Here is a 22,500-nt window from a genome sequence, read left to right on the forward strand (position 1 = left end):
CTCTAATGTTTAATAAAAATGATATGCTGTTCAAGCAAAGCTCATGTTTTGGCTGGTTTTCACTCTGCTTTATCTGCCTTAATGTTCCCATCGGGGTCAAGATAACTGTACATCCTTGGGCCTCCTGGAATGTTACCATGTGACCACCTCACTGTTTCATCTACAAGGGCATGAGTGCACGTGTCCGTATGGACTTAATGCTATTATATGCATGTAAAAAGATCCTTTGAAGATTCAGATAAAGGGAGATGTGCTATGTTACAGATGTTAATGCATTCGCTGTGCTCTAAAGTGTTGAAGGCTGTTTGGCCATGCTGTACGTAAACCCGAGAATTGACAGTTTATACTTTGACTTTCTTTTTTGACTGATTGAGTTCCCATAAAAAAATTTTTGTGGTGGAATCCTGCATTATATAACTCACAGATGTCATTTAAACTTTACTGGGACTCCATTTATATTGATTACAATAATTGATGTCCAGTTTGACTACAGGTTTGAGCCATAGACTCAGCACTAAAAACTAAAACATTAGAAATTACATTTTGAGAAGCATTACTGACCTGAGCTGACTACATTTATTAAAAACTTTATTAATATTTTATAATAATCACTAAGTCACACTTATGAATGACCTCCTTATGATTTGCTTCAACTCCTTTCATGCATTTGACCAATGAAACGAAATCGGAGGCATCTTCCAACAAAAATTTAAATTCTTTGCAGGTTTATTTTGATGTTTAAAGCTTGTTTCGTGCTTATTGATGCAACCCTTAATGACACGTTTTGTCTCTGTTTATATAGAGAGAGACGTGTTTTGACACAGTTTTTCCAAGGGTAGCTGCATAAGAAGAGATCGCCCCGGCTAACTTCTGAGGCACACCCAGTTATTTTGTGCCATAAGCAGTTTTTAAAAGGACCTCCAAGTATGCTTTCAAGGGGTGAAGAGTTGAGAGGAATGTTTAGAGAAAGAAATGACGTCAGACAAGTAACTTAACTGTTGTGGGGTTTCCACAGTGAAGTTGATTATACTGTTGCTGACTCATTTAGTTCACATGGGTGGGCAACTTTGAGTCACAAAAAGTTACAATACCCATGGATGGTTTTGCTACACAGCAGATGAAAATCCATGGAAACCTTATTTATACATTCTGTGGAAATTCATACTGGTATGTAAAGTGTCAAACGGTAACAGTGACCTCACTGTAAATAAGTAGCAAAGGGATGGTTTCACACAGACGGTCCCTCGTGAAGACTGATCTAGAATGGACAGAGTTCATGCTCAACAGCTGGATATTCCTCTTTGCCTTTTTACGTTTACTGTCCTTGGTCAGAAGCACCTCCACAGGCAGATTAGAGGCCATCTTAGACAAAACAGCGATAACACATCAAAACATGTAACTCAGATATGCAAACACACGCACTCACACCCACTTGCCCATAAAAACACACACACATAAGTGTTGCAACCTTCACCTGTGTCAGACTTAGCCTTTGGCTGCACAGGAACAAGGATGTATAAAGGTTATATATCATCAGTCACTGTGACTCTACATTACAGGCTTCGCTGGTAACCCTGTAGCCTTTTCTCCAGAGCTTTTTTTCTCAGACATCCTCGTTTTGCATTCCCACACTAATTTATGGGGAGTAAAAAAGTGCAGTAGTGTAAATATCGAAACAAGTTGCAACCTTAATTATGAAAAAAGAAAAAATACAATGAAAAATGTGTGTTTGACAAACATGAGGCACACAGTTTACTCAATAAATCAAGAGCAGCTGGCCTTCTTAGATGGGGAGGGTTTCTGTCCATGTTTAAATCCGCTGCACACACGCTTCACAAAGGATTGTGTGTTTGATTGCATGTTTGCATGGACAGAGAAAGAGCATTGTTATATTCAGAGTATAGAGTGTATGCTTGTGCGTGACACCGGGGGCTGATGAACGGATAACAGCCACAGCAGGAGATTCTTGGCTGAAGTCAGTCGTTCCATTTCCTCCCTGTAGGCCAAGCAACACATCATTCTTCAGCATTAAAGGTCTGCTGATAAGAAGCTCCAATTACACAAATCTGTCATGTAGCTAAATCCCTCATAACCTTGGAAAACAGCATGTGTTTACTAACCTGTGCGCATTTGTTTGATTTTAAGATCAAAAAAAGGTATTTTCAGCAGACTGTCAAAGTGTCCTGACCGCTAAACTCTATGTGGTTTAACTGTGTTGTGAGTTGTCTGATAACACTGTGGATGAAAAGGCGGCAACTTCCTGGCTTGACTTTGTTCCACACCCTGTCTGTGCTTCTCCATGCCACCAACTAGCTGCTATACTATGCTGGTAAAATTTTTAAAAAGACCCTGAGCCTCAACCCATGTTTTTATTTTTTTAATTTGTGCCACTGTGAATCATTTCCTGAATGATCTATTAGGGTGTTGCATCTGTGTGGACAGTAATCCTCATTACTGTCGCTCATTTGGCACTGTCCGGTTTAACAAGCATGAAACAACAAGGAAGTTGGTTGGGAAAATAATCAAGTGAATTTCCTGAATTATTTTAAGCCATCACAAAGGCGAGGCTATTCTTCCTGCTAAACTTCTCAGAAGACACTTTGTTATTCAAAAGAATTACTTATTATTGAAGCTCTCCTAAAACGCATTGTGATTGTTTGAGTTTAAAGTCCTCTGCAAGTAGAATCTGCACAAAAGAGGAAAAACTTTAGTACTTGCAAAATGAAATATAGCTTTAACACAGAGATAAAAATGACAACATGAGCTATCAAATCGTTCACTTTCTACATTCACAATCTTTTTTTTTTTACTGTGAACCTTTGAACCTGCTCACTTAGGATGATATTGAATCTAATTGTAATCTAATTGTATGGATGCCACATACAGCTGCTATCTGTCTGTACAATGCTGAGGCGAGATAGCACTATTAAATCAAGGGTTCTCCTGTCAGATTTCTTTTATACACAGTTTTTGATCATTTTAAAATAAAAAAATAAAATAGAATAGAATAAATAGAATAAATAAAATGTATACAAACCAGTATGTTTTACACAGTAGTCTTTTTAAAATAAATCGACAAATGTCTAAGGCTGCATCGTACCACATGTGTGAATAAAAATTGTGGACATTTCCTTATTAATTTAAACAAACATAACAGAGACAGCAAGGAAATGTGTCTTTGGTTGATTGTTTCTTTGTTGTAACGACACTTCCTGGCAATAAATCTTATACTACTGGAAACTCTGTTTATCTCCCTTTAAATGGTGCCAGAAAACTGCATTTGTGGGTCGAGCAGCAGACTTGAGCATCTGGGTTGTGGCCATGAAAAACTTGCCAAATCTTGCCAAACAGCATATTCTCCTACTGATTCCTGTTTGGTGTCGTTTATTGGATTGGATGATTGAAGTCTGAAGAAATAGAACATATTGGCAATTTAACACTTTATTCATTTAACAAACAGGGGCCTCAACATCATGTTAAGGCCAATAGTATAAGACCACCGGTCATGCTGGTCATCAGCTTGGTAACACACACTGCTGTGGGATGGGTTCCCATTTGTCAACCAGCATTTGTAATAAGTCAGCCAGTGTGGTTGTATTGGTCACGGAAGATTCTCAGAGCTGATATACTAAACTTGCTGCTCTGAAGTCAAATACAAAAACATGGAAACACCGTTTAGATCACTGCACTAGAGGTTTGCTGCTGACAGCACTCATGGCACAGGTGTAACTGCACAGCATATAATAAGACAGAGAGTGCTCGAATGTCCTCTGCTCTGAATAAACCCTGAACACTGTTGGCAGCAACTCCAAAGCATGGCATAATGACACAACCAGCTTCATTGCCTTTAGGGCAATCAATTCTCTCAGTGCAAGCAAAGGTAACAAGCAATCTGCAGCCTTATCTATAAAGTACACAGCGCTCGAACTAAAAAAGTCTGTTTTAAATTATCATTTTTAAAGAGAAATTTTGACCCTCCAACCACCGTTAAATACTTACAGTCTTTATCTCATCTACTTTATGTCTAGAGAGAATGTTTTTTTTTTTAATTGCAGTTTCTGTTTTGCATTTCACTGGCGAGTGAAACCATGTTGTGACAGACACCAGCACAATGGTGCAGACCAGTGTAGCAATCGTAAAAAGTTGAGTGGATTTACCAGTCTTCACATTTCCTCATTCATGAGGTTTATCGTTGTTTCAGGTTGGTGGCTATAAATAAACCAGCCAACTAGTCTTACATTGTTGTGTTTGCCCAAAAGCTAATAAACAAAGAAGCAAAATTTTCTCTTCTCGGATGTTAAGCTTTCAGGCTTAATGCATGCCTTTCAACACCTAATGACAAATTATGTTGAGGAATGCTTGGCTGCTGCAAGCAATGCATTGTTTGAAAATACCATATGTGTTTTATAAGAGCTGTCAGACATGATAGATCTGGGGCTTTCTTCCAAAAGAAGCCAGTTTCCATAACCTACGAGGTTCATAGTGCATTTTAGGACACTTTTGACCACATGCTTCACCTAATATGCTGTCACCTATCGACAAGATAAACAGTTGTGAGACATATTGTTGACATATCTGTTACTGGTAGAAAAATGAACACCATCACATCTCAGTTTCCAGGGAATATGATATGATAATGTCATGTTTTTGATGAATAGAATACCAAGGAAAGAGGAACTTCAGTTAAGGAAATAATACATCCGTCTATGCTGTCATATTGTAATTTTAGTCTCAGTGGTTTTGATGACTTTAACTGCCTTTACGATATTTAAAATACTAATTATTTCAAAATGTTAATACATTCGTTAACATTCATTAATATACAAATTATTGACTTTGTCAACAGGACTGCTACATACTGAGAGCTCACATTAGTCGAGTTAAGGATATATGGGTTTTATATTTGCAGGGTACATAAGCCCATGCCCCAACTTAAAGTTTAACAGCTAATCGAATCAAAATATTTCATGCACTGAAAAATCAACCCATAGTTTAAAAAAAAAAATTAAATAAATAAATCTTTAGAAATAAAATATCTGAATAGCTATGTAATTGCCAGCCTATCCAGATGAACTCTGGCGCAAAGGTGAACTTGTCATTTTGAAGTCTAAGGCCACGTGTCTCTCAGTTGTGTAACACATAACACACGGTGTGCAAATGTAAAGCGCTGGACCTGTTGAAACTTTGCCTGTGTTAAGCCAGCTGTTGCCCCATGCTACGGTCCCCACAGCTTCCTCTCTCACTGCGCATCAAAAGGCTCTGTGTTTGACAAAAAGGCCCATTCGAAACAGGAGTCAAGAACCCCATGAGATAAAACACACACCATGAAAAACATCCTCCCGCTGCACTGAAAAGGAAACTGTTTCTGTAGACAAAGCTCTGATTATTCGTTGCAGCTACATCCTACTACCCGTAAACAGTGCACACATACACTGATAAGATGCTCAGTTTTCAGATAGACGTATGAATATTTACTGCCCTGTAAACGTGCTGCATGATTCTCTGTATCACGCAGGAGCAAGTAAACTGTGCTGAGTTTAAGTGTCTAGCTGCAGTGAGAAGAATTTCAGATTGTTTTTCTGTTTCTCTTCCTCCTTCCTTCTCATCAAAGTCATCACCTACTGGAATCTTTAGGATTTTACAAGGTGATGTAATCAGTGCTGTTCCCATATGATACATAAGCTATTAACTGATTTATAAGCTATTAACAGCGATGAATTACATTGCATGAGAATGCTTTAGCTCGAGAAGGCATTGTTAAAGTGTAGTGTAGTATTACTGTAAGTACTTATCTACAGACAGTAAACCTGTGGGTGTGTCTTTGTTTAGTTTACTGTAACTAAATATATGAGGGCAGCGGCAAAGACAAACTGTTCTTTGTTGATTGAATTAAATGAAATAAAGCCTTAAAACTGATAGGAACCAGTGCTGGCTTCTACTGTAGTCTGCTGTAGTCATTTTACTTTAATTTTAGTGTTCAGTGTAACCTCCTTCTGTGTTCCATCAGGAAGGATATCTCTGTGTAAAACTCTGCCAAATTAAATAAGCAGAGAAGATGAAAGCATTTTTAAAAAATAATTTCAATGCTCACTGTCTTAAATATACATATATGTAAACATATATAGTCATAACTTGTAAAGATTTTTATATTTTTGCTGACATTACCCCAAAATAATTTGTTTAAAATCTTTTTTCCCCGCTTCCTGGACTTTCTTGTACTTCTACCACCATCTTTGCTTTTCGCTGCTTCACATCTCTCGTAGTTTCTCATTTTTTGAGTGCTGCGCCCCTCTCTCTTACAGTAACCCTGCTGCAGCTTCATGAGATGCCTTACATTTGAACTATTTTAGCAAGTTCTGGAAAGAAGTGTGGATAGATAAATCATTTTATTACAATTTTTAAACAAGTGTCTCTAGAGTGTGCAGCAGATTGCACTGCCTTGCCGTGAGTTTGCTTTAAAGAATAGGGAAAAAAGAAACATGACCTCATACTCTAAAAGTAATGCGACAATAACATAATTATAGCTCGTAATGCTGAATGACTATGTGGTGATATTTGTTATTGCATTACTGGTATTTGTGGTATAAATGACTGGCTACAAGGTGACCAACCTTATGGTTGAAAAAGACCATGGGTGGGGATTTAGTTGAAGAATGAGTTTATGTACACATTGAATAGGTGAGCAGAGAAGAATAAGTCTTAAATAAATTATCCTTCAGTTTTAGTTTATGTGTTGGATTTTTACTCCATCACTCCATTCTAAATATTTGCATCCTGTGCTTACTGTTATTTGAATGTTTAACTTCCTGTATTACTTCTGCTAAAATGACATCATGATCTGACCTGTTCTCAGGAATGTATCTCTAATCTTTGTTATGGTAACAAGTTTGCTGTACGTCAGTAGCTGTGATTCACAGAGCAGGTTTACTCACTGTTATTAGCTCATTTTGACCATCAAATGTTAGGTGACACAGGCCTTGAGTGGCTTACCACGTCTCATTGGCTATTCCCACAGACTCCAGGTCCCTGGTCACATTTAAATTCATTAGTTATATCCATAGTCATTATTTCTGTTAAATACTTCCGAGATTATCTTTTTCTACATTTTCTACCTGACCCAAACACAAATACTGTGTTTGGGTCAGGTAGAGCGGCTCATGTTTAGACTGATCAGTCCCAAAGTAAAATGCAGTTATTTTTCATCAGCCTTCACATATCATATTCTTGAGTGAAAATGGATCATATTTTAACCCTGGAGAACCCATGGGGTCAAATATGACCCCATGGGTTCTCCAGGGTTAAGACTTTATATGCACAAGCAGGCGACAGCAAAACCCACGTTAGGCCTTGGTTACAGGCCTTCATGTACTTAGCTGCATAAAGCTGATTTACAACTCTGTCTAGTGTACCTCTGCTGACACCTGGTGGCAATTATGAGTTACTACAAACGGCCTGATATTGAATTTACCGCGTAACGTATCCTAATGGAACAGCATCACATGAATAATTTTGTAAAACCTGTGTGGACTTTATTTGACTATATTTCATATCGTTTAAATACTTTGACGTTAATAGTAAAATGACAGTTTCGACAGAAACTTTGCTAAAGGGATGACTGCCCCTTTAAGAGCGGCGACCAGCTGCTCAGCGCCCAATCGCGGCGCGTAAACTGAACTTTGTTGTTGTCAGCAACTAAGAGCTAACTGTTAGCTAGCGTTAGCCGGACACCGAGCTAAAGAGGCGATATCTTGCACCCCATTCGTCCTAATAACGGAGGAAAGCACGGTAACATTTAGCTTGGACAGCTACGAACGTAAACAAGTCGCTTCCATCAGGATTTCGCCTCCGATATCAACAAAAATGACATCTGCGCTGGTGAGTTTAACTTGCTGCTTGAGCCACTGAGATGAAGTTCGTTTCTTATTTGTGGTTTCCACAATGTGGCTTATTGGTTAAGAGTTAAAGGTCGATATATCTGTAGATTTATTACAATACATCATATATTTTTTTATTTGATATGGACCCCTTTCTTTTTGCTGCTTGTTTTAGCTTTATTTAGAGCGAGAGCAGATTATAAATCAGGGTAATTTTACTCTTAGTCTGGATTAAATGTCTGTGAAGTCGTAGCAAAGTGACTCATTACTCAGTCTGCTGAGTGTCCAATGTAATATATACATTTATACTAATGTAACAACCGCCCTGTGCAGTCATGACAGCCACATATGTTATGTAAATGATACATTTGTGAAAGTTTAATGGTATCGTTTCACTCATTTGTCATGATCTAAATTGCCTTTGCAGATTAAATGCATCATTTTGCCGACAAAGTGACTAACAAGCAATTAATATGCCAACAATCTGATATTCTGTGTACGGTAATTACAGTATATTGAAGTTATAAGAAAAAGAAACGATAGAGTAATTTATGCCACCATACACTCACCGTCCACTTTATTAGGTGCACCTCGCAAGTGCTGGGTTGAGCAGCCTTTTTGCCTTGAGACCTGCCTTAATTCTTTATGTGAAGCTGCGGTTTTGGTCCATATTGACATGATCGCTTCAGGCAGTTGCTGCAGACTTTTCGGCTGCACATCCATGATGAGAATCTCGTGCTCCACCACATCCCAAAGGTGCTCTTTTCGATTAAGATCTGAGTATGCCTATGTGCTTCAAGGCTCAACAAGTTGTGCATTCAGAGATGCTTGTAACCAGTGACAAACAAAGAAGAAAACAAGCTTATTTTAAGTTTGCATAAACTAAACCTCATTTTCAAGAAAGGTTGGTCAAAACCTCTCTTTGATGAACTCCAAGAGTAACTCATAAGACACTATGACAATATATATTCTGTGCAATACAGTCATGCACCATACACCACAGTATCTGGTAACTGAAGGGAAAAAATATACTCTTTAAAAGTCTTTCCCGTTCTTTCCTTGTGAGGTTGTTATTGTTAATATGAAGTAAGATAACTCACTTTATAATTTTCTTAAAAAGTAGTGAAGTGTGCCAGACTAGCAGGGAACTCCTACATCTTTTGATAAACAATATTTGCTGCCAGTGAATGGATCACACGTGGAACCAAAATGATAGATTTCAGTATCAGTATTTGCCCCCACTCCTAATTTGTAGCAGGTTATTAATGACATTTAACTTAATTCAAGTAACGATCCTGTTAGTCGTACAACTTAAAATCCCAAATAAAAAGTAAATGTGGGTTTACATAATATAATATAAAGATGCATTTAAGAAAACAGCATTAAATGAGGCATGATTACAGGGAATATCGCTAATAAGAGTCAGTTTTCTATTAAAAAATACAAATCAGCAAGAAACCAACTTCAGTAAGAGAATATTTTCTTTATTTACATATAGATGTTTGTAAAAAAAAAAAGGTGCAGTTTAGAAAAAAAATAGTACAGAATTCTACTAAAAGCAAGTGACTCAAATATGATCTATAACTGTTTCTACTTTCTGTCTTTCTGCCATTTCAAAATCTCAACACTCGACACCATATTTGTCAAAGTGTCTCGTGATGATGCCCAGCTCCAGCTCCACAGTCCCCATGGCTTCGGTGTGCAGTCTGTATCTGTCCGCCCCGCTGTAGATCAGGTCAGGGCTGAGGAGCTGGGGACCTCCGCCGACGAACATTTGCGCCAGCCGTTCTTGCCAGGAGCCCACGGGCCTCCAGGTCGCACAGCTTATTCGGTGATGTCCCGGACTAGAAGGGACGTGGCAGAAACCATAACCATAGAGTTGGCACCGTCCGAAAGAATCTTGATGCCACACCTCTAGGTGAATCTTCGGCCAGCCTTGCAGCCCTTTGGTCGCGTAGTGCAGATCGATCGGGTGGCTCCAGTACGCTATGTCTCCGATTTGGGGGCTATCCACCTGGGTCTGACCCTCCTTCAGCCCGGATAAAAGCCGCCATGCTTCTCCCGTATGAATTCCCCATTTGCAAAACAAAGTCTTTTCCGGGAAACCACTTGCACCAATGATCTGCCCTATAATGTGCAGCTCTGCCATGCCACACTGGTTCACTTTGACAAGAAAATGTGGCACGGAAAGTCCTGTTTTGTCTCTCCGATGTTAACGGCTAGCTTAGCGGCTAGCTAAACTAACAGCTAAACGTCTCCTTGGTAACCGCCTACTGTGATTTTCGACAAATCCCCTGAGTTAGACCTCGCAGGCACCACTTCCGGTACGAATGCCGTCCAACATTATGAAAACCCTAAGCTTCACCTTTATAAAATTGTTTGTCATTAGTGAATAATTAATTTTCACCAATTATAATATTGCCAGAATTATTCCTGAGCTATAATAAACGTGTGTGGTGAAAACGCGGTTGTGTCACGAATTTGGAACTACACCCTTACAGGTTTAACTCAGAGTTAAATTTGTCCTAATGAACCGAGTTGTTTCTGTCTTTCATGCATTGTTTACAAAAGTCCGTTCGTCGAAGACATAAAACACCTCTTCATATTAATACTTTTTAATTAACTCGTGACGAAGAATTGACTTTATTGCTCAATTTCTCTGAAGTTTAATCGGCGTTTGGAGTCTGTGAACAATTACACTGTGAAACAGCGCCAGTACGCGGCTGTACTGCGCTCAGACTCCACAGTTCACTACTACACTGAAAAAACAGTCTTATACTCCGTGGAGGACCTTTTACAGTATATAAAAGGTTTATGTATACAGTATTTTATTTTATATTTTAAATGAGAAATACAAATGATATTTTATGAAAAACCCAAGGTTGGGAGTAGTGTGAAATGTGACTGCACATTTGTAAAAAGAGGTATTGAACTTTGGAATAGTTGTTTAGGCATAATTAGTTTTAACTTTAGCCTAAACATATTCGACACATTGTCATATAAATGAACCAGATATGAAGAAATTAAATAAATTTAAACTTGCTACTTTTAGATCACATTGTACTCCTAGGAACATTTTATTTCATTTATTTGAAAACTTTCTTGAGTGGTAATTTGCCTTTACCACTTACAGAATATAGTTTTAGTTGCATTTCTGTACAAAATTGTTACATATAATTTTTGTTTTTATCTAGCTGATATACAAGTTAGTGTATTTCTCGCAAGGATCTTGCTGGCATTAGTGAAACGTTCTTTGAAATGGATTGAACATTGTTAGACTGAGATAGTGATTAAACTATGATATAGATATAACTCCCACTAGGTTTATATCTTGGACTCTCCACCATTTGACCTTAGAACTGAAGAAGCTTCTCGGATGAGAGGTGAAACGTCTTCAAGCAACTGAAAGAAGTCCAGACGCTTTTCTTTGCAAGCTCCTTTGACTACGATGACCTGGATGACTGAGAACCTTCACAGACATTAAACTATGAGAATGTAATCAAACTGTTTATCAAAGGGAAACTGTGATTTTTAAGACACTCAAGCCTAACACTGGCTGGTATAATGTTAGGTTGTAACCAGCTGTTCTTGTTTGGCTGGCTTGTTATTAACTGCCTTGAAATGCTAATGATAATAATAAATAACTACAATGATATCTGGAATAAATAAGCATGTTTATGCACATTTTCACGTATTAGAGCGGTGACTTCCGTTCAGAAGATGAGGGTTGAGGTGAGGAGGGCTAGCATGACGTTTCAATGACCTCAATGACCCCAAAACGCATCAATTCGGTCACTTAATATGCTGAGCCTCAGAATGTGGTGTAACATCGGTTTGCATGCTTTTGTGTACATATTTGTCGACAGCTGTTTCTTGTAAAATCTTGTTGAAAACTTTCCCAGAATAGCAGAGGCAGCCATGGTAACATATTATTGGCCATGGGTTTTGCAATGAGATGTATCACACACAGTGGGTGCCTTTCACAGTAAACATTTTGACTAGCAGCACAAGTGTTACTACTAACATAAACACAGACTTGTTTCCATTCACGTGTCATACTAAGTCGTGACCGTGAACCTGTTCTAGGAGCCTAAAACCAAAACAGTGTATTTTTATTAATCTTTCTTTCTTTCTTTCTTTCTTTCTTTCTTTCTTTCTTTCTTTCTTTCTTTCTTTCTTTCTTTCTTTCTTTCTTTCTTTCTTTCTTTTTTTGTTTGGTGTGACATGTCTGAAAAATCAAAAGCTGAAAGAGCATTAATTGAGTGAACCCATACTTTACTTTGGTGTCATAGAAGTGCCTTGTGTATTCTAAACCTTACGTGTGTAGTTGGGATGCTGTTAGCGATTTTATGGAGAGTTAGAAACTTACTCTGTGTTATTTTCCCACAGACTTAAGAGAGTAAAAAAAGAATAACTGCGCAAAATCAGAGGACCTCATTATTTTAGCTACAAATCATAACTATGGGGTTCTTTGCTCATGTTTCCAGGCCAGTTTTAGTCACATCATACACCCACATAGTCGTGATGAGGAAGAAATAGCACTTCTTCAGTGATAAGCTCTTAGTAAATAGTACCAAATTTTCTGTTTCCCAGATGTCTAACTTATTGCTTATTATTGTAGCTTTTGTAGTCATGAGGACATTTTAACATTTTGACATGACTCTCTGTTTGCTCCCATAGTCTGATCCAACCCTAGAAAGACATTTCAAGGGTCACAGGGACACCGTAACAAGTGTGGACTTCAGCTGCAACATGAAACAAATTGGTAATGATCTGTTTGCCTTCAGATGTAACTGTTTGCTGTTGCCTTTGTCTTTTCCTTTTTGGAAATACATGATGTTCTCACTCACACCTGTGCTTCATCCTCTCCTAGCCACAGGCTCCATGGATTCCTGTGTGATGATCTGGAACATGAAACCTCAGATGCGAGCGTATCGTTTTGATGGACACAAAGACGCCGTCCTTTCCGTCCACTTTTCCCCATCAGGCCATCTGGTGGCCTCTGCCTCCAGAGACAAGACTGTACGTCTTTGGGTGCCAAGCATGTAGGTGTTAAAGTAAAATCTTTCTGTCTTTTCTGTTCTTTATTCCACCACAGATTTACTACAGAGGACAATGATGGTGACTCATAAAGAGCAGCAACTACTGAATATTGTTTGTCTCCTTCTGCCAGCATGGAGGAAGACACACATTGCTGAACACCTTCTGGGTTTTGCTTGTTTGTTTTAAACTTAAGTAATGTCTTGTGTCCATACAGGAAGGCTGAGTCAACAGTATTCAGGGCTCACACTGCCACTGTGCGCAGTGTTAACTTTTCTGGTGACGGACAGACTCTGGTCACGGCCTCTGATGACAAGACAATTAAAGTGTGGACAACACACAGGCAAAAGTTCCTCTTCTCTCTCAACCAGCACATCAACTGGGTCCGCTGTGCCAAGTATGAGACACACATTTAACACGATACAATGCATCATATTAGGACATTTTGATAGATTTACACTTCAGGCATCACATTATGACCTTTGACAGATAAAGAGAATTACACTGATCATTTCCAAAATGCATCTTTTTTGGGCTGTTCCTGGTCAGTATCTAACAATAATAATCCAAAAAAAGGAAGTTTCATCTTCCCCAGATCCCAATCCAATCCAATATCTGGTGGATGTACTGGACAATAAGTTCCATAAATGGCCTAACCTTGCATCTTACAAGAATTAAAGGTTCTGTTGCTAACATATTGGTGCCAGATACCATAGCACACCTTCAAAGGTGTGATGGAGTCCATGGCTCAATAGGCCTGGCCTGTTTTGGCAGCAAAAGGGGGGACCAACTCATTATTAAATCTATTTCCAATTATCTTTTGACCTGCCACCTTCATTGAATCGTTTGTCTGACTGCTTGAAAGAGGTCACAGAGTGGCTGTCTGCCAATTCTCTCATTTTAAATGAGAAGAAAACTGAGATTATGGTGTTTGATAGCAGAGGTGTGGACTCGAGTCACATGACTTGGACTCGAGTCAGACTCGAGTCATTAATTTTATGACTTTAGACTTGACTTGAAAAAATGTTCTAAGACTTGTGACTTGACTTGGACTTTTACACCAATGACTTGGGACTTGAATTGGACTTGAACCGGTTTACTTGAAAAGACTTGATATTTTACCCCAAATATAAAATTTAACATGCATATTATATAGAGATTGAAAATGTGACGTCATTCACGGGTAGAACCGCAAAGGATTCTGGGAACTCGTGGCAAGCGGTACTAGCGCACGCAGGCTTTCAATTAAAATCAGTTACACAGCGATAAAAAGAAACACAAAAATGGCAAGAAGCTGTTGTATCATTAACTGCAATAGCCGGTCGCATGACAGCCACGGGAAGCCGACGGGTAAAGAGATCGGTTGTTATCGGATTACGTCGTTGAAGAGAAATTGTTCAGCCATGTTTCCGAAGTAACAAAGACGCGACTGGATTGCAGCCATTCTAAGACCAAATATAACGTCCCAGAACCCTCCAGCTCACAGGTTAGTCTGCTCCAAGCATTTACACGAAGGTCAGTGTTTTTTAGTAGTTAATACGTCATTTTCATAACATAATTAGTGATATAGGTTACAAGCAAGTCTGGCGCTGAACAGAAATTGTCGTGCTATGCTCCTTTATTTATTGTGCATAAATAGTGAATTGTCCTGACACAATATTGCGTTTCGCTTCTGTTATTATGGTACATTGACAAAAACACATACTTTTATTCACAGGATAAAACAGTTGTTTTGTATCACTAATTGCCCAGTACGATTACAGCATACAATATTGTTGTCACTGCTACATTTCTGTGATGGGTACCAGAAATTATTTCCACTACTAATTAATTACCGTTGAGCTCAAAGGTCCTATTAATAAACGGTTAAGGAATGTGTATTTATGACGACAATTTGTGAGACTGGTAAACTTATGATACGTACGATGGTCTTTCGTTCTACACGGTGCATTTCAAGGTCCTGTACCCATCCGTCGGTAAACTGTACCTGGGCTTGTTGCAGTGACCTGAAGTTACTAAACTTCATGAGTGTATGCACTCACTCCAAGAACCGTATGATTATAAATATGCATATAAATATGCTACAATGAGATAGCTGACTTCATCTAACTAGCAAATGTTGTCCAGGCTACGTTGGTGATACAGTTTTTTTTAATGTGTATGATATTTTTGTCATGCGATTTTAAAGCCGGTCCTACAACCGCATCCAAGAATAACATGCAGCTTATCTCAGAACTGTCGGTGAAAATTATTCTTGGAGCTAGGTTTAATTGAGCTGCATTTTAAAGAGGTGCAATTTCACAATTTGTGTATATTTTCTACGTTCACTTTTGTCATGTGTTGAGAAAAACACAGATTTAAAATTACATGGTCTAATATTTACATTTAGCATATAACTGCAACATTATTTTTTCGTTGTTTTTTTTTTTAAAGACTCGAAAGGACTTGAAATTCAAAGTTTCAGACTTGTGACTTGACTCGGACTTTTACACCAGTGACTTGAGACTCGACTCTGACTTGCCTGACATTACTTGAGACTTGACTTGAGACTTGAGGATAAAGACTTGAGACTTACTTGAGACTTGCAAAACAATGACTTGGTCCCACCTCTGTTTGATAGTCACCGACCTCCTCAGTCTCTATACTCCCGGCTGTTCTTTACGATCATCTGGTCAGTTACCTCTGGCCCAGCCCAGGCACCGTCTGAAGACTAGGGGTGATCGTGCCTTTGCCTCTGTAGCACCAAACCTCTGGAATAGTCTTCCTGCTACTGTTCATCCCTCTGACTCCATTCAATCTTTTAAAGCACACTTGAAAACGTACCTATTCGACCTGGCTTTTCCAACTCACTAATTCTCACTGCTCATTAATTGCTCGCTACTCATTTCTCTGGATAATCATGATTTCTCTCTATCTCTACTTACTTGCTTTTGTTTGTTCTCTATTTTAGCTTGTTTTAATGACTTACAGTTCAGTGTAATCATTTACTGTTTATTCCTTACTGTGAAGCACTTTGATGTACCCCCTGGTTTTAAATGTGCTATATAAAAAAAATCGTATTGTATTGTATTGTATTAGGCAGGTGGTCATAATTTTATTCCTGATGCCTGGTGTATAGCTGACCTTTTCCATTACACCATGCATTTTTGAACATATTTTATACAGATTGAGCATTAATCATTTACATTTATTTTTTTTATATTATTATTGCAGGTTTTCTCCAGACGATCGCTTGATTGTGTCATCCAGTGATGATAAGACCATAAAGCTGTGGGACAAAAACAGCAGAGAGTGCATTCATTCTTTCTATGAACATGCAGGGTGAGCACTTGCGAGCACCTGAATGATGAATAGGAGGAGCTAGGAGTATTTATTTATTTTTGTCAGTTTTCTGCTGGTGTTCTGGTAAGGTCAGAAAAAATCCTTACAAGTGTACTGATGCAACGGCAGTAAATGCTGGAAAAAATCTGACAGAATCAATCCCCTAACCATTTGTTATCCTGTTCAAATGTTTATGACGAAGGCACTGAACACCTGTTCAGTCATTACACATGTGCCCTATTCCCTTGTACATTGTGCAGTCTGTTATACTGAAACACTTTAATGAGACATTGGCTGTGTGAGTCTTTGATACATTTAATATCCTGTTTTACATCTTTCTTCTTACTTCTTTTTAACTTTATTGTGTTTTATTTAGAGTCTGACATACTGAGCTCCTTTCTTTTCTGTAGTTTTAGCTTATTGTGTTGAGATGATAATAAGATGAGCTACACTTTATCCCATATCGTTTCTTACAGCAGCTGAAACACTAGAGATAATAATACCATTAATGTAAAATGCCTCTCTTCCAAGTAAAAAGCATTGTTATAGAGGATGATGGCATGAGGTATAAAAGACTTCCTGTATCCTTGTGGCAGCAGAGTCTGTTAGAGAATAAACTTTATGCCTGCCTGTAGGAAGTGATGCAGAGGGTGGTCAGGATTAGCATCAACATCCTGTCCCACAATAGACTCAGGTCAACCACCATCTATCGTTTTTTTTCTCGACCTCTCAACAAAATCATCTGCTAGTGCTCCTCAGAGAATCCAATCATCAGAGTATTTCTATAGGTGTCATGACCCACAGTTGTACTGAAAGTCTAAGCAGTTTAAGGTGAACAGGAATGGAGACATCCCAATCACAGCTTAATTTATTTTGGTGCTGTATGCCACTGCATAAGATAAAAAAATGAAATTGGGGGAAAAAGGGTCCAGAGAAAGCTGTATATATTTTTTTAAGTTCCCAACATTTAGAATAAGAAATTTCACAAAAGCCTTCATGTGTCTTAAAGTGTTTTAAAATAGTTAACTTTCTCACTATAAACCTTAAATCATTAACCCTTTCCACCAATGACTAAAGCTTTTGTGTTGTTTGAATTGACCTTCTGGGTTATTCCAGGATTTCAAATCTTTTAAATCACTGTTTCTCCTTTACTTTGCCTTACTTTGTTTTTTTTTCTCTTCTCAAAAGTTATGCAAACTATGTGGACTTTCATCCCAGTGGAACATGTATTGCTGCAGCTAGTACTGACAACTCTGTCAAGGTGTGGGACATCAGATCACATAAGATGCTACAGCACTACCAAGGTAAAGACACATCGATAATATTTAAAACCGTAATCGTTCTTTCTGGTCTTTTTAAGGAGTGAAACCAGAGTTTACACTCAAGTGTGACATTTTTTAGCTTCATAGCAACACAGTTATTTTCATTAATTAGTCACAACCACATCAATTCTAAAGACATACTTAAATATTTAAAGAATCACTGAATGCTTTATCACTCTCAGTTTAGTCACTCCTGATGCCTTATATAGAGCTTTATTCTGAAACACCAGTTCATCATATGCTGAGTCAGTCCCATAGAAACAACAAAAGCCACAGTTTTTGTTTGTTTTAATGTATGGTACTTTTGGCCAAAATTTAGACATCTGCTCTCAGAAATTGCAGTACAGCCAAAGTACCTTTGAATCATTATGTTAAAGAGAAATTACTGAAATCGCACACAGGGAAATTTATATTAATGGCAAGGAATGTTATTGATCTTTTGCATATTCATTAAACTTAATGTTGATGACTTTTTATCAGTCTTGCATTCAGGCTGGTTGCTCTAATTGCCTCCCTTAAATGGATTTCAGTTGTTAGGTCTAATAATGGATAATTACATATGTCTGAGGAGATTTGGTATGAAGATAGAAGCTTCTCCTCCTCCTCTTTCATTTTTTTTCTGGCCCTACTTTCCATACTGGAGTTATTTTGTCATTTTGCTAACTTAAAGTGTAAAAATGGGAGTGGCTAGTGTTAGACACACATGGGACTGAATAATGTTTTTAGACATCAAATGATTAATGAATAGTTTTTGGTCCTGATTATAAAACCTTTAATGAAAAATTGTTTAGGGGTTTGTATGAATAAGCCAAAATCAATAGCAGTAACATAGCAAGTGGCAGTGGCACATTGGTATATTTATGTTAACCATCTGTGCACATTATTTGGTAATTTATTGAACTGGTTTGTTTCCATGAGGCAGAGCCATACTATACAAACACCCACTGCTCTGTGCTCTTTCATAGCTATTCAGCATCTTTTCCCAGCTTGTGGTATCAGGATGCCTGCAAGTGTGTTGTAGCCTCTGTAAGCCAGGAGAGGGACCTATTGCTTGCTAATTTGTCAGCTGCTGATTCATGTATGGCGGGATTGTTTAAGTCTAGGGAGGTCACGATTAGTTCTTTGTTCTTAAGGCAACTTGATGTATTAGTGTGTGGTAATAAAAAGCTGGTGTTAAGCCGTTCTCAGTTAAGCAGGATTTGCAGCAGTGTGATGTGCAGCAGCACTACACTTCAATGGCAGCTAATTTAGTCCTTTGAGGTAAAAGTGCCTTTAAGCAAGAATTTCTCATTTTCACAGCTCAAAGCTGTGCTTGTGTTGCTTTAAAACATCTGAATCGGGGAGGGGGGGCGCTCCTGTAGCTCATCTGTTGAGCGCAAGCTGAGTCCCTACTGCAATTGTCATCCTCTCTTTCTCTCTCCCTCTGACTGTTGCTGTATAATAAAGGCAAAAATGCCAAAAATAAATCTAAAAATAAATATATTATTTCATTAACTGAGCATGTGACTTCCTGTAAAGCTATAGCTAGAAAAAACGAATCAATAAACGTATAAAATATGAAGGATTAAGTATGAGCAGGCATGTAATCTCATTGTATTTTGTATCTGGCAGTTGTGATGTATCTTAATCTGTTCAGTCATTTATTTATTTATTATTTGGACAGCAGCTGGTCACTAAAGGGTGTCACCTGTTCTTCTTTATAATGTATATATAATTGAAATCTCATAAATGCATCAGAGTCCAAGTAAACTAGTAAATATTGCTCATTTATATTATTTGAAGAGAATAAATAAACAATTAAGTTGTCATAATCATAAAAGCAATTTTTAAGCATAAATGCCAAATATTTAATGGCTCTGTATTCAAGGTTGTTGAAGTAATATTGAATAATTTAACGTTTTCATTTGCTGGTGTGTTGACATTTGGTGAGATCACCTTGCCTTCTCAGTGACCAGTCTACTTCCTGGAATAGTCCTGTATAGTGTTAGCTACTCAGCCCCAAAGATTTGATCTGACAAGAACCAGTCATCCATCCACCCGCCACCAACATGCCCATTAGAGCAGAGAAGGCCAGATGAATAGGAACGATGGTGCGCGCTTGGGGTTATATTATTTTTTTTTATTTTTTTTTGCTGAACATCAGTCAGCACTGACCCTCTTTATCAGTACTGCACTGAAGACCGCCTGCACGCAAGCCTTGTCTTTCTCTTCTTCTTTTTCTTGCTGTCTGTGATTCTGACACATTCATCATGACAGATGTAAAGTAGCAAAAACACCGACCTAACAGTCAAATTTGCTCACTTTTGAAGTAGAATTATAGTAGAATATATATATATTATTATTATTATTATTAGGGGTGCAACGATACACAAAATTCACGGTTCGGTTCGATACTTTGGTGTCACGGTTCGATATTTTTTCGATACAAAAAATGTTCATGCCTTTTTAATTTGTCATTTATTAAAATTATAAATATATATTTTAACTCAAAAGTACAGTTTTTAAATTTAATGTTGCTGAAACAAAAGTAATTTAAAAAATAAATATATCTCAGGGCTCTCAATATTTCAAAATCCCTGGTAGCCCTTCGGGCAGGGACTCTTCAGTTTTTGGTAGCCCAAAATAAATGTAAGTAGCCCGAATAAAAAAAGAGAGCAATTTTTTGATTGATGTTTTGTTTCCTGTTTTGTTTCCTTTACAATATTATACATTAAAGTATAATATTGTAAAGGAAACAAAACATTAATCAAAACATTGTTGAAAAACAAATTACAACATTGTATAAAAATTACAATCATCAACTCAAATACTTGGTTCTAATTGAACAGAAATTTCTATGAACTTGTAAGAACTGTGTAGGACATGAATCAGTCTGGGTCAGATCCTGAATTTGAAATTTCCGCTGAAGTCACGGGTGAGAGGCAAGTGGAACCAAGATCTAGGCCATTTGCTTTTTGAAGTTTGCAAAGACGGCTAAATTTTGCCAGTGGTAGTTCACTCTTTGCAACATAGTACGCTGTTCTAAACAGATTTTTCAGGTTTATTTTTAGTATGTTATTTGCAATTGGTGTTTGTTCTGGGAAAGATATTGCAGACTGAGCAATAATGCGTTTCTTGCATTTCTCATGGGTTCTAATGGGGGCCTTTCTTAAAATGACTGGTCCCAGTAACAAAGGCACTTGTCGACTCAGAAATCGAGAGAAAACCAACAACACACCCGGCAGAACATTATGTTATTTACACGGGTGCACATAAGTGGTCCGCATGTGCGCATTCGCTGTCAAAATAAAAGACGCGCACCAGATAAGAAGTTGCAACGCGCGTTTGCGTCCATATAAAAAGCACTGTTTTTGTCCGCTAGAGTGGGATTTTCACGGCACATTCCGCACCACATCTCTGTGCGTTCATCATTTGTTTGAAGCCAGCTCACCTCCTGCAACCACTTTTCCGAGAATACGCGCTTCTTTTGTGGTTCGGACTCCTTCTGACATTTGTTTGGAGGTAGAGGAACACCAACTAATTGCTTAAAGGAGCTTCTTCGACATCTTTAAGAGTTTTAAACAAATGTCTGTCCTCCTCCAGAAAATCTTATGTATGCAAACACGCGTTGCAACTTCATATCTTGTGCGCGTTTTTTTTTTGTTTTTATTTTGACAGCGAATGCGCACCTGCGGACCACTTATGTGCAGCCCCGGTTATATAGCTCATCATATTGCAGCCACAGAAATTCTTTTGTCCATGAAACCATAAAGCTGCACTTTCTTTTTGCCTTATAGTCTGATTTGTCATAACTTTTCCGTTTTGTGGTAAGCTTTTCTTTGGCTGTCACTTCTTCACCCTGACCTGTCTTATTTGGCTCAGCAGAACTAAAATATACATCCTGCTGCTTTTACACACACACACATAACGGTCAGCGATTCTCTGCGCGATCAACCTCTCACATGTTTAAGCTTGCTGCGGGAGATTTCACTTGTCATGTTTGCATAGTAAGCTAACGATTGATAAGACGATGTCAGAGGAATTGGTGCGCAAATTATCATCACTCACCAATCAGTACTGTCGCTCTCTATACACAGTTCGCACGATTGCAAAGTGAAAGCAAAAAAACAAGCGCAAATTCAAACGCGATTTCAATATGTCACATATTGACAGTGGCTCACCGATGCCAATGACATAATTACCCAGCTACATTTCCGAAAGAATGCAAAAGCATTGACATATATTTTTCCTTCCTACAATAGCCGGACGGGCAGGGCAGAGATAGATTTTGGTAGCCCGACTGGAAAAATCGCTAGCCCCAGGACGTCGGGCTAGCGATTTTGCAAGCCCTGTATCTGATTGAGGAATCACTCATCTTTGGAAAAGAGAGTTTATTACAGAGAAATGGCTCTTTCCAAAATAAAAGCTATACTATACGCTTCTTCTGGGCTATATTCTCAGCAGCATAGCGGGTCAGGGCTGTTCGGGGTTCTGTTTGTACAGTTATGTTTTGTTTATGTTGCCATAGTGACGGGTGACGCCCTCTCGCTGCGACGGTGTGTCCTTCCGGGGTCAGAGGGCGCTCTGTGTGTTGTTGTTGCTGTGCGGTTGCCGCGCTGAGCAGTTAGCTAGCGGCAGTGTTCTTCTGCAGATGTCAATAAACGGCTGTGCTCCCTGGCTAGCTCACGGGAAGCAAGACCAAACGACACCTCCATCTCCTCGTTGTCTGAGCTCGCCACATTGGTGTCAGAAGTGGGATGATGGTGGCACCCCATGTTCTGACCCGAGTGACTTTTCCCCCGCCGGTCGTGACTGGCCGGGGCGCTAAAAGAACGCACCTGGACATTTTCAAAGTGAAAGCAAAAAACAAGCGCAAATTCAAACGCGATTTCAATATGTCACATATTGACAGTGGCTCACCGATGCCGATGACATAATTACCCAGCTACATTTCCGAAAGAATG

General features: G+C 38.5%; 2 protein-coding genes across 3 annotated transcripts in view; one reads left to right on the forward strand and one right to left on the reverse strand.

Annotated features, from left to right (window-relative positions):
- Positions 1-7,529: 7,529 nt before the first annotated feature.
- Positions 7,530-22,500, forward strand: part of LOC146668990 (uncharacterized) — a 25,868-nt gene continuing 10,897 nt past the window's right edge. The window contains exons 1-6 of one of the 2 annotated variants that reach the window (XM_085407829.1): positions 7,530-7,875; positions 12,555-12,639; positions 12,748-12,919; positions 13,132-13,311; positions 16,128-16,235; positions 17,424-17,539. In XM_085407829.1, the coding sequence (XP_085263955.1) occupies positions 7,861-7,875; positions 12,555-12,639; positions 12,748-12,919; positions 13,132-13,311; positions 16,128-16,235; positions 17,424-17,539 (676 nt within the window). In that variant the 5' untranslated portion in view covers positions 7,530-7,860. The remainder of the gene's footprint in view (positions 7,876-12,554; positions 12,640-12,747; positions 12,920-13,131; positions 13,312-16,127; positions 16,236-17,423; positions 17,540-22,500) is intronic. The other variant, XM_085407828.1, reaches the window with a different exon arrangement.
- Positions 9,362-10,138, reverse strand: LOC146668991 (B9 domain-containing protein 2). The gene has a single exon (XM_085407827.1). It carries the CDS (start codon positions 10,021-10,023, stop codon positions 9,496-9,498), a length of 528 nt encoding a protein of 175 aa, XP_085263953.1. The 5' UTR covers positions 10,024-10,138; the 3' UTR covers positions 9,362-9,495.

Source organism: Rhamphochromis longiceps, linkage group LG5 (genome assembly GCF_057381845.1).
Source record: "Rhamphochromis longiceps isolate RC_006_pf linkage group LG5, R_longiceps_female_GT1.1, whole genome shotgun sequence".
Classification (NCBI taxonomy): Eukaryota; Metazoa; Chordata; class Actinopteri; order Cichliformes; family Cichlidae; genus Rhamphochromis; species Rhamphochromis longiceps.

Bases quoted from the DNA above. Each gene is read 5' to 3' on its own strand.
- LOC146668991 (XM_085407827.1), bottom strand. From the start codon at position 10,023: ATGGCAGAGCTGCACATTATAGGGCAGATCATTGGTGCAAGTGGTTTC.